A 13,730-nucleotide genomic window follows, 5' to 3' on the forward strand; every position below is an offset into this window, starting at 1 on the left:
CTTGGTCCTCTTCTAGCAGTAGTGTACCGTACGCCTCTAGCGAAGCGTACCTAGTGACTGAAAAAAAGCACAGGGCATTCCAGTTTTCAAGAAGGTCATGGAACATACATACAGAACTATATGGCCATATTCCTGATGTCGGTCTGTTGTAGAATTTTGGAACACGTTTTATGGTCGCGTATTACGCCGCATTGGTGAAACCGGTTCCCGTCAGATCACCGAACTCGAGCGCTGTCGAGCCTGGATAGCACTTGGATGGGTCACCGTCCGGGTCTGATGAGTAGTGTTGGCAAGCGGGGTGCACTCAGCCCTTGTGAGGCCAAGTGAGGCGCTACTTGACTCAGAAGTAGCGGCACCGGTCACGGTAAGTAACAACGGCTGGGAGAGCGGTGTGCCTACCACAGGGCCCTCCATATCCACATCGGGTGACACTTAAGGGCTGAGGACGAGGTGGCGGCCGGTCGGTACGGTTGGGCCTTCCAGACCTGTTCGCACGGTGTTTATTGTGAAACTTCCGTGTCCCGAAAACATAGCATGTGTGAAACCAAATTCGCTCTATTGGTCCACGACACCCAGTAAGCTGCAGCTCGATGTTCCGGAAGGAGTTCGATACATTTCCGCACTACCATCTAATGAACAAAATACAAGTGTACGGAAAATCAGGCCATCTGTGTAACTGGACTGAAGAGCTTCTACCAAACAGAACATAGAATATCATTCTGAACAGTGGAAAGTCTTCAAAAGCATAAGTCGCTCCGGAAGTGCACCATTGGAGCGTTGTGGGACCGTTAATTTACAAAATAAGTATAAATCACCTAGTAGATAGCGTGGGAAATTCCATGTGACGTTTTGCGGAGGACACTGTAGTATACAGAGAATAATTTCACATCTACAGAACAATCACTGAAAGCTGTTTCTACTATAAAATATCTATGGCTATGCGTAGGCAACGACCTGAAGCCGAACGACCACATTAAGCAATCACGCGTAAGAAAGATGACAGATTGAGAGTCATTGGAAGAATATTCATAAATGTAGTTCATAAACAAAAGAAGTAACTTATAAAACACTCGTTTGACTAACACTCGAATACTGCTCGTCAGACAGGGATCCGTACCAGATAGGGCTGATAGAGGAAGACGCAAAATCGGAATAAGAGCAACACGTTTCGTTACAGGTTCATTAAGTAAGTGCGAAAGTGTCACGGAGACTCTGTTTCTAGACTTAGCAAGAGAGGCGTTCTGCATCACGGTGTGGTACTCGTATTACTCGTAAATTGTCGAAGTTCCGCGAACGCACGTTGCTAGGAGACTCAACCAATACATTGCTTTCATTCTACGAACTCATATAACTTGCGAAAGACCACGAAGATAATATTAGAGAGTCGAGCCCCACGGAGGCTTCTTCCCGCGAATAATATGCGACTGGAACGGGAGTACATATACACTCCTGGAAATTGAAATAAGAACACCGTGAATTCAGTGTCCCAGGAAGGGGAAACTTTATTGACACATTCCTGGGGTCAGATACATCACATGATCACACTGACAGAACCACAGGCACATAGACACAGGCAACAGAGCATGCACAATGTCGGCACTAGTACAGTGTATATCCACCTTTCGCAGCAATGCAGGCTGCTATTCTCCCATGGAGACGATCGTAGAGATGCTGGATGTAGTCCTGTGGAACGGCTTGCCATGCCATTTCCACCTGGCGCCTCAGTTGGACCAGCGTTCGTGCTGGACGTGCAGACCGCGTGAGACGACGCTTCATCCAGTCCCAAACATGCTCAATGGGCGACAGATCCGGAGATCTTGCTGGCCAGGGTAGTTGACTTACACCTTCTAGAGCACGTTGGGTGGCACGGGATACATGCGGACGTGCATTGTCCTGTTGGAACAGCAAGTTCCCTTGCCGGTCTAGGAATGGTAGAACGATGGGTTCGATGACGGTATGGACGTACCGTGCACTATTCAGTGTCCCCTCGACGATCACCAGTGGTGTACGGCCAGTGTAGGAGATCACTCCCCACACCATGATGCCAGGTGTTGGCCCTGTGTGGCTCGGTCGTATGCAGTCCTGATTGTGGCGCTCACCTGCACGGCGCCAAACACTCATACGACCATCATTGGCACCAAGGCAGAAGCGACTCTCATCGCTGAAGACGACACGTCTCCATTCGTCCCTCCATTCACGCCTGTCGCGACACCACTGGAGGCGGGCTGCACGATGTTGGGGCGTGAGCGGAAGACGGCCTAACGGTGTGCGGGACCGTAGCCCAGCTTCATGGAGACGGTTGCGAATGGTCCTCGCCGATACCCCAGGAGCAACAATGTCCCTAATTTGCTGGGAAGTGGCGGTGCGGTCCCCTACGGCACTGCGTAGGATCCTACGGTCTTGGCGTGCATCCGTGCGTCGCTGCGGTCCGGTCCCAGGTCGACGGGCACGTGCACCTTCCGCCGACCACTGGCGACAACATCGATGTACTGTGGAGACCTCACGCCCCACGTGTTGAGCAATTCAACGGTACGTCCACCCGGCCTCCCGCATGCCCACTATACGCCCTCGCTCAAAGTCCGTCAACTGCACTTACGGTTCACGTCCACGCTGTCGCGGCATGCTACCAGTGTTAAAGACTGCGATGGAGCTCCGTATGCCACGGCCAACTGGCTGACACTGACGGCGGCGGTGCACAAATGCTGCGCAGCTAGCGCCATTCGACGGCCAACACCGCGGTTCCTGGTGTGTCCGCTGTGCCGTGCGTGTGATCATTGCTTGTACAGCCCTCTCGCAGTGTCCGGAGCAAGTATGGTGGGTCTGACACACCGGTGTCAATGTGTTCTTTTTTCCATCTCCAGGAGTGTAGATACAGATACGTAAGGATGAAACGAGTTGAGCGGTAAACCAGAGAGAGTATATGGGATAGTGACGTATTACTTTTTTTAACTGATGTTGTTGTTGTTGTTGTTGTGGTCTTCAGTCCTGAGACTGGTTTGACGCAGCTCTCCATGCTACCCTATCCACTGCAAGCTTCTTCATCTCCCAGTACCTACTGCAACCTACATCCTTCTGAATCTTTTTAGCGTATTCATCTCTTGGTCTCCCTCTACGATTTTTACCCTTCTCGCTGCCCTCCAATGCTAATTTTGTGATCCCTTGATGCCTCAGAACATGTCCTACCAGCCGTTCCCTTCTTCTTGTTAAGTTGTGCCACAAACTCCTCTTCTCCCCAATTCTATTCAATACCTCCTCATTAGTTATGTGATCTACCCATCTAATCTTCAGCATTCTTCTGTACCACCGCATTTCGAGAGCTTCTATTCTCTTCTTGTCCAAACTATTTATCGTCCATGTTTCACTTCCATATATGCCTACACTCCGTACAAATACTTTCAGAATCGACTTCCTGACACTTAAATGTATACTCGATGTTAAAAAATTTCTCTTCTTCAGAAACGCTTTCCTTGCCATTGCCAGTCTACATTCTATACCCTCTCTACTTTGACTATCATCAGTTATTTTGCTCCCCAAATAGGAAATCTCCTTTACATATTTAAATGTCTCATTTCCTAATCTAATTCCCTCAGCATCACCTGACGTAATTCGACTACATTCCATTATTCTCGTTTTGCTTTTGTTGGTGTTCATCTTATATCCTCCTTTCAAGACACTGTCCATTCCGTTCAACTGCTCTTCCAAGTCCTTTGCAGTCTCTGATAGAATTTCAATGACATCGGCGAACCTCAAAGTTTTTATTTCTTCTCCATGGATTTTAATACCTACTCCGAATTTTTCTTTTGTTTCCTTTACTGCTTGCTCAATATACAGATTGAATAACGTCGGGGAGAGGCTACAACCCTGTCTCACTCCCTTCCCAGCTACTGCTTCCCTTTCATGCCCCTTGACTCTTATAAATGCCATCTGGTTTCTGTACGAAATGTAAATAGCCTTTCGCTCTCTGTATTTTACCCCTGCTACCTTTAGAATTTGAATGAGAGTTTGAAAGCGATAAAAAATCAGTTACAATTAATGCTTGCTAATCTCCTAAGACGGATGTTATTGACGCTCATTTTAGTTGTGTAATTTTTTACCAATAATGTTAACCCTAACAACACATAACCTGACATTCTGAGGTATTACATGTTCAGACTGTCTTCTTCCATCCTACTGCCCAACTTGTTTTCTATCTATATAGCGCCCTATACTAACACGGTCGATTTTCGAACTACTCAAATCGTACTCTGGTATAAAGGCTGCTACTGACGTGACTAAATAATTTATGAATTCTTGAGCAATATTTTTAATGAATATTTCGTTATAGGCTAATTGTATACATCTAGACTGGAATAAAATAATATCACTGCAGTAACGGAGATCTGTTAATGGACACCAACGTGTGCCTCTTAGTGCGCGCGGCATTCCTAGCTCCACAAGCTGCGACATTGTCGCGAATAAGACAGTGACTCGAATATTGAATAAGTTTCCTTTACTTTACATCTACGGTCACAAACTTTTTGTCAACAGATTACCGGTTTCGGTCTATAATGACCATCTTCAGATCTGTTTTATAAAAACGACGTAGTGCATTAGGACATCGTTTTTATAAAACAGATCTGAAGATGGTCGTTATAGACCGAAACCGGTAATCTGTTGACAAAAAGTTTGTGACCATAGACGTAAAGTATGGAAATGCATTCGTAACTGACAAACGAAGAGACGGCATTCAACGTTTTACTTGTCCTGTTATTTCTAGTTCAATTTTTCATGTCAAAATCAGAACAGGGGTCATCGCGATGACGGTGACAGAGAAAATTAAGCATCCTCCTTTTCAACGACAGCAGAGAAGTTTATGCGTTAAGGATAAAACAACTAAATGGATGACTACAGCTGAGCGTAATAATATCAAAACCAGCAGCAAAATATAGTAACTTAGCTTCCTGGCAACAAATTAATTGCTAAAACTTGTAAGACTTCTTTAGAGTGTTCGATGTGCTTATAAATGCTCAAATAATTCGCTCGAGTGTGCCAGCCTTTGTATTAATCGTATTGAGCCCTTCTAGAAAAACTGAAGTGTTTTTTTTTTCATTTGACAATAAACATTAGAAGTTAAATTAACATAAAAGGAAGTAGCTTTAAAATGTTTTAAGTTGTCAACCTTATTGCTTGATGGGCAGTTGTAGTAAACAATTGTGAGCCTTTTGAGTTCAGTAAGCCAGTAAGAAAAAAGCTTTTTCGTAAAGGTTTGGGCAACATCACAATTTTTATGTGATTTGGTAATACATAGCTTCCTGGGAGTTTTATATCCTCGTGACATATTACGGACTTCATCAGCGGCAGCGTAACTTTCTCTCTCGCATCTGTTGCGTTAGCAATTGATTGTCCTGTAGTGCAGCATATATTGGTTTCCTATTCATAAAACGGTGACATGAAGCAACACATGAGATCCTTCTGCTTCTATCTACGGTTTTAAATGAAATGAAATTTACTTTATTAGTGTAGACCGTCTTACCCTGGAGAGGAACGTGATGCAGGGATAACAATTTTATTTTCATGTCTCACAGTGTCAAAGGAATTTCGGAGCAGCGTCGCATTCTATCCCTCACACTACTGCTATAAAAAACAAGTGTAGGTGTTCCTAAAAATTATGATGTAGAGCTTAGTTCAATTTGCGATGGCTAACACACGTGACAATTAAAGTTCAATAAATTGTTTATAATCCTCATAAATGTGCGCAGAAGACCAGTCGGGCTTAACTGATATACTAATGTTAAATTCTACCAGGTCCCCATCGTATACATTGAAGCACTATCTAACTGTTCTAACAAGTTTCAATAACTTTCAGCATACGGTATGGATCCCAGCACTGCTCTCAGTGCTGAGTCCCTTCGAAAGTCAAAAGTATCCTAAATTGTTTATCATGTGCGAAACATCGAGTCCCTCTGAAGGAGTATGTAATGAATTTATTGCTTTTCATTAGAAGTACTTCACTAACGCGGCTAAACTGCAGCCAAACTGACAAACATACTGGCACAAAAGCGTTTCGAACATCATCCTCCCAATATTCGCACCTCATGATTCGTATTCTTTATTCCCACTATGGCTCTCTAATTGACGCAAGCCTTATTAACCAGACTCGAAAAGTTCATATGTTTTGAACAATACATGATATTTACAAATTAACTGTACCATGACGTACATGCTTAATTTCTGATCAAACTGGGACGAAACACTAGACATCTAACATAAACACTATACCGCGATTTTTCCGCATTACAGGGCGTCTCATCTGTGGGAGGCTTTCCAGTTCTGGACTAAGAAATGACGTAGCACTTCTGGATCTCGTGTACCTAAGGATATTAATAATACGCATTTAGCTCATCTAATTTTGATCTTAATTTATATTAAAGCACATAGATTTACGTTTATATCCATAGCTATCTCTTGATACGAATGCATGCTGCTGCGTGTAACATTCTGTTACTTATGTAGCGTCTGAAAAGTAATAAAACATGGTAATTGGTTTCGTGCTGCCACCAGCTAAGTGAAAAGTGTGAATAATCTAATGAATTTCTTTATTGAATGTATTTATAGATACCTCTCACCAAGACACATCTGTCGACACTTCGCTGAGTGTCGTATTTGTTTTATTAAAAGAATGAATTAATTTCAAAAATGCAGTAATGAAATCTGCGCTTTGATCAACTGCTACTCTGGAAGCGCTGGTGGAAACGAGTATTTCCGTCTCAACTCTATTTTTATCTGCCGTTTTTGCCTATTGAACATATTTATTCTTGCGTGAAATATAAGGACTAATAAGAGCAATATAAAATGCCACTGGGCCACTTTTACAGTCTATCTGAAGCTACCAGTTCTTCTTCACAGCGACTCACCTTACGTAAATGAACAAACCACCACGTGGCCGCTAGCTGTAATTCTGCTGTTATACCGCTGTCATACTGCTCGTGTATAGCAACATATTGTTTGACGAGGATTTCACCTCGTTACGTCACACACTGTTACTTTAGGCAGTAATTACTGGCGTCAGTGAATGATTGTAACTTCTTATAATATTCTCCTCCAGTTTAAATCAAAATTGTATGTGGAATTCAGGTACCCATGACGAGACCAAGAAATTTATAATGTTGCAAAATTATTTCATCCCTAATACTGAAGCTTTAGTAGGTATCATATAAAAATAATGTTATTAACATGTCCTCGGAATATTTTGCGGAGGCTTACCTGAATAAAATATTCTCGGCACTAAGATGTTACACATAGAACACCTAATAGGATCTGTTAACTATTATTTCTTCAAGTGTTCAAATGTTCAAATGTGTGTGAAATCTTATGGGACTTAACTGCTAAGGTCATCGGTCTCTAAGCTTACACACTACTTAACCTAAATTATCCTAAGGACAAACACACACACACCCATGTCCGAGGGAGGACTCGAATCTCCGCCGGGACCAGCCCCACAGTCCATAACTGCAACTCCTTAGACCGCTCGGCTCTTCAAGTGTATCGATGCTGTAATTCTGGCACTATAATGCTCTATCTTCATGAACCCACAACACAGCTACCTTACTTAATCGCCAATGGAAATTTTTTTAGTTCTTGTGTTTCGTTTTTCCCATCAACAAATATCTTCAGAGTGGATGTCACATCAGATTAATCTGCACCATATTGCGTATTGAACGTACAACTTACATTTTACACATAATTTTCTTCCCAATTGGAAAAAACAGATGCTTGCCGTCGGCGTGAATACTGCATATGCATCCTATGGCTGGACTCATTTTACGTACACAATACGAAAACTCGACTGAAAATATCTGCAACAACACCGGAGAGAAGGTGCCTCACGACTGTTACATCAAATGATATACAACAAAATTGCATATTATTAACGTCGAGTCACTTAATGCTGTAATACTTCCTTTCTTCTTTTCACAGAGCAGTTTACCGTGAAGCGGATATTTACTTGCTTGATGATCCTTTATCTGCGGTCGATACTCATGTTGGGAAGCACCTCTTTGATGAATGCATCACCTCCTATCTGGGAGGCAAGACCAGAATCCTGGTAACTCACCAGCTTCAGTACGTGCAGGGAGCTGACAACATCGTGGTGCTCAACAAGGTAGGCCAAAGTACTCCATAACTGAGCTGTATGATCTTCCTAGGTTAACACGTATGGGAAAAAAAGAATTATTTACTGCAGGGAAGGATAGAACAGCAGGGCAGCTTCGACGAGATCCTCCAGAGCGGTGTCAGCTTCTCAAAGCTGATGAGCAGTTCGGAGGAGGACGGAGACACGGATCCAGCGAGTATGAGGCGCACGCAGAGCGCTCGAAAATCATTGCTGGTAATCAAGGGCACTTTCATCTTATAAAGCTGAGTTTGTCTGCTTGCTCTCATACTAATTTTGTTTACAGGTAAGCGAAAACAATTTTAATCGTTCGATGACTGTTGGATCTGAGAAGAGTAACATGATCACCTACGAGAGAAAAACTTCAAATTCGTCTAAAGTGGTGAGCCCAACTGATATATTAATGGCTATTTCCCACTCCTAAGTTTTAAATTGATTAATATTCGTAATAACAGATCAGCACTTCCGTGGTTATTCAAAATGTTTTCCATCTTTCGTAGTCAAGTATTTATTATGTTAGGATATGTTATAGACAGTTTTGAGGATGGTTACCACTGAGAGAAGTTAATAATCTAAGAGCAGTTTTTGTGATGGTGGAGTAGACTAAAAGAAAAGAAAATCTATCTAGGATGAACTTTTTGTCTTCGATTCGATATCAGCTATGTGGCAATTTATTGCCTACAAGGCTATCAGCACCCGAAGATACCTAAATCCAGAAAAGTCAGTTTGAAATGTTTCAACACACACACGTGCATAGTACGTGTGAAGTGCAACATTATGTAAGGAAATAAAATATATTTTAAAGGAGCCTTAGGCCTAATCCAAATTGTTGTGTCAAGTGTATGTGACTGGACGCATACAATAAAACCTGCATTAAAAGCCTGCATTAAAACCTGGGTCATACAACTCTACTAATGTGTGATATAGCCTTATGTAACGAAATGAAAGTAGAGGATCACTAGGAGTTAAAGCCCAAACGTTGCTGACATCAGCATTTGTGGAATTCATGACATCACCATCAGCATTTCTGGAATCATCGACGCCAGCATTTGGTGCTCAGACAGTTGTACTCGTTATATTTCTCTGATATCAGCATCAGCAAACACGAAATCCCTTTCCCCTCCACCCCTCCCTTGCAACAAACAATTTTTTTTTAATATTCTGAGCAAGTACAGCTGTTGAGAGGCATGCTGCTAGGAAGAGCTCCACTTACACCTGGTATAATTCACGGTAAATGATAACAGCCAAACAGTTGCAGGATAAAGATTTATTAAAATCCTTCAGACGGTTTCGGTGTATCTAAATATACCTCCATCAGAAGCAAAAATACACATGAACAGGAAGACACCTTCATTAGCAAAAAATTTAGCAACGTAACTGAAATACGAGAAAAAAAACCACTCATAGCTTTAAGTATCCATGAAAATTACCAAAGTATTACAAGCACAAAAACTATTAGTCGCTAAAATTACATCCTGCAGTGGAGGTGCATAAAACAATCGAGCCAAAGATTTCGTCAGTAGTTAAAATATCACCTCCGTCCGCGAACACGGCATATTATCAGTTCAAAAAAATGGCTCTGACCACTATGGGACTTAACATCTGTGGTCATCAGTCCCCTAGAACTTAGAACTACTTAAACCTAACTAACCTAAGGACATCACACACATCCATGCCCGAGGCAGGACTCGAGCCTGCGACTGTAGCGGTCACGCGGTTCCAGACTGAAGCGCCTAGAACCGCGCGGGCACACTGGCCGGCCATATTATCAGTACTTAGCCTGTGAACTAGCTTGAAGAGGGTGTGGAAGCACTAGGGCAGACAGTTCCACCGAGAGAGGGCACTTGTGGTATGCGCGAGACACTCGCGTACATTAAAACTCAGGCATACATACTCATGCGCATCATAATTTTAAAGGTTGTGTTAATTCAAACCCTGTGTCTTAATAAATAAAACATATTAGAACCATTTAAAACACCTACACACAATAGAAAGTATGAACACCAACTTGCTTGTGTCCTAGTGTCAAGTAGGTGAAGCTTGCGCTAAGGAACACATCTAACGAGAGAGGGCACTATTGCTATGCGCGAGAACCTCGCGCAAATTAAAGACTATGATACATACTAGCGAAAAACGAACAAAATGTTATAGTAAATCGAAACCATCTGTCATCATGAACAAAAAACATAGGAGAATCATTTAAACCACACATACACATCGAGAACCGCGAACAGCAATAATCAAAATACGTAAAATCCCAACAAGACAGGAAAGAAGCATCTCACCAGCATCAACAGATACGAAAACTTGCTTTTAGTCAGCCAAACTATATTACGTTAGAGCAAGACGGGGTTTGAAACTATAGAAAAATTTTTTGTTTCTAACCTGCACCCGCTCGTTAAGAATAAATCCATCTTTCTGAGATAAATGTTTGAAAATTTCTAATTCTTCGAACAGGTCCAGTTTGTAACCCTTACTCACTTCGTGTAGCAATTCTACGTCATCAAGTTTACGTGACATATGCTGTAAGAGCAATAGATGTTCAGCAAACGTGGAATTGTACACGTTTTCCCCGTTTTTACTTAGCATGTGTTCTTTATGTCTTACTTTAATGGGTCTACCTGTCTGTCCAACGTAATACTTGGGGAAGTCGTTACAAGTAAACTTATAAACTCCGGATTTAGTGACAAGTTCTTCCCGTGACCCAATAATATGAATCACTCTTTGTTTTAAATTATTATTTACGGAAAAGGCAACTCTGTACCCGTATTGCTTCTGTAGGAGTCTCCTTATCTTGCGTGATACGTTCCCCAAAAAAGGAATAGAAATAAAGTTATTGTCCTCACTCTTTATCGCCCTGTTATCTCCTAAGGTTGAACATTTTACTACTGTTTTGTTTCCTAACAATTTGGTCAATTAACATAGGGTTGTATCCATTGTTAGTAGCTATGGATTTTACTATTTAGATATACCGAAATCGTGGTCAAGGATTTCAATAAATCTTTATCCTGTACTGTTTGGGTGTTATTATTTACCGCGAAGATTTTCAACAGTTGCTGCTTCAGCCATGTTTAAAATTTTGCTGGTACGATTTTTGTTTATTATAACACAACTGGTTTCGTGGATTAAAGCCACATCGTCAGGTGCAACCTACACAATAAAAAGCAAACTGCAGTGGACATTAAAATTAATAAAGGAATGGAGCACGTCTTTACCTTTCACTCGACGTAGTACTCATGATATTCTCTGAATAGTAAAATTTGACTAGGAGCGATGGGTGTGGATATGATCTTTTAATGGTGTCAGTATATTTTAGACACTTCTTTTTTAATTTTAATATCCACAGAATTTTGTGACATTGTACTTTGCTTTTTATCGCATAGGTTGCACCTAATGATGTAGGGTTAAGCCATGAAATCAGTTGTGTTTTAATAAACAACGCTTGTACCGGCCATAAGCAGAGTTGCTCCCAGCGCCATGCTTTCCCATCTGGCCGGTGGTGCTACGTGTGTGGGGTACCATCATCAGGCTCTCAGCCATTTGTTTTGGGGCCTCAAAGTGCTGACATTTCAGTCAATGGAGTTCAGTCCCCCACGCTTCGAGCAATTATAATTTTTATAATTTGATTGTTTGGATGCTGTCTGTATTTTGCCCAGTACAAAGTGCTACGAATAGTGATCAGTTGGGAAGAAGAAGACTATCAGTAAGTATTTTGTCCATCAATCTCAAATTATTATTATTGTTATTATTATTATTATTATTATTTATGTTTTTTCTATACTTAGCATTTTGTTAGCGTTGTTACAGATGAGGACACACAGATGATCACATCTCAACTGAAGCAGTAGCATCAGTTGTTCTCCATAGGATATCTTCACGATCTTAAAGACGTGGTGTCATTTGACCATGACATAGCAGAGCCTAAGCTGCAACCTGAGCTTCTGCTAATTACTAGCAGAATACTGCTACTCACCAATATGTACAATTAGAGCGTTCAGTGTCTCGGTAACAGAGTGCAGTATGCATGGTGTGAATGGGACTGCCTGTGTACTATGACAATGTTCATAGAGACGAAGGTGACGACCGATTACCACCCATGGTATACCTTTATTAATATTAGTATGTTAAAGGGTGAAGCGTCGATTTTCAACATGTATAGGGAGGCAGTGGTTTGAGTTAAAATCTGTAGTTGCATTCGTATACACTAAATATTCAATTGTGGTGCATTTAAATAACTTGCACAATATTTTACTGACTGCAGCAGGCTCAGCCACTGGCGTCCTTTTATTGGAGATGCATACCATGACTTTATTGACTATTTGTGTGTGCACAGGGTGAATATAAATCAATTAAAATGGTGTATAAATGCCTGAGTTCATCCAACACCTAAACATGTATCTGAAAACCCTATAAGCACAAATCTTATGGAGGCCAAACGTACTGAAATAATGCATGTGTATGTGTGAGGGGTATTCAATAAATAATACAACAGATCTTTCTTGTCTCAGGAAGTTTCTATTGAAAAAAATGCGGAATTTATTGTGGGACGTCCCACTTCAGACCCTACACTTTCACGAAGGTCCGATAAGCGGTGGTGTTTAAGTATTCTTAAAAATGACGTCGTAACAGAGGTGCATTCCAAGCTATAAGCTGTCATTGAATTTCCTCTGGCGTAAACCTGACCATCACACGTATTCATTGGCACTTGCAGGCTTTCTACGGAGACCTGGCAGTGAACAAAAGCAAGGTGAGTCATTGGGAAAGGCGCCTGTCATTATTTCAACCAGGTTGTACAAACCTGTCCGATCTCCCATGTGCAGGCCAGCCACACACAGCAAGAATGTGTGGATACCCTCATTCGGGATGATCGCCGCACAACTTGATATCTCTGTTGGTAGTGCTGACAAACTCGTCCATCAGTTTGAGTATGTGCCCTCTGGGTTTCTCTCCACGTAACAGAATACCACAAAGACCAACAGGGGACCATCTGTGCAGAATTGCTTGTTTGCGCATTGTGAGGCTGATTGTGACAACGTTTTGTCGAACATTGTCACAGGCGATGAAACACAGGTTCGTCACTTTGAATCAGAAGTAAAACGGCAGTACATGGAGTGATGCCACATCACCCCTCCTCTGAAGAAAAAGTTCAAAGCTGCTCCCTCAGCCAGTAAACTCATGGCGGAGTTCGTCTGGGGCTCTGAAGGAATTATTCTCTTTGGTCTTCACTTAAAACTTCCGGCCTGTCAGCCTGGAAGTTTTAAGTGAAGACAATACCGGCCATGAAAGCCTACACTTTACATTCTGTTTGGTGTTCTGTCTCATGGTGCAGCGACTACCTCTGAAGTGTGTTATGCTACCCTCAGGACATTTAACAGGTTCGTGTGTTCGTTGCCACAAAAATGCAAACGAACTTGTTCTTCTCCATGATATCATATAGCTTCACGCAACTCTGTACACCCGAGAAGAGTTTACAAAATTTCATTGGGTTGTTCCTTCTCATCTACCCTTCAGCCTGGACCTTATATCTTCCGACTTCAATCTGTTTGGCCAAGTGAGTGAGGCACTCTGTGGGAAGTAGTAC

At 42.0% G+C, this 13,730-nt stretch overlaps 1 protein-coding gene across 1 annotated transcript in view; it reads left to right on the forward strand.

Moving 5' to 3' along the window:
- The window catches only part of LOC124594075 (ATP-binding cassette sub-family C member 4-like), a 282,274-nt gene that overhangs the window by 161,731 nt on the left and 106,813 nt on the right, over nucleotides 1-13,730 (forward strand). The window contains exons 11-13 of the mRNA XM_047132426.1: nucleotides 7,957-8,140; nucleotides 8,222-8,365; nucleotides 8,436-8,531. Of these exons, the coding sequence (XP_046988382.1) occupies nucleotides 7,957-8,140; nucleotides 8,222-8,365; nucleotides 8,436-8,531 (424 nt within the window). The remainder of the gene's footprint in view (nucleotides 1-7,956; nucleotides 8,141-8,221; nucleotides 8,366-8,435; nucleotides 8,532-13,730) is intronic.

Source organism: Schistocerca americana, chromosome 2, assembly GCF_021461395.2.
Source record: "Schistocerca americana isolate TAMUIC-IGC-003095 chromosome 2, iqSchAmer2.1, whole genome shotgun sequence".
Classification (NCBI taxonomy): Eukaryota; Metazoa; Arthropoda; class Insecta; order Orthoptera; family Acrididae; genus Schistocerca; species Schistocerca americana.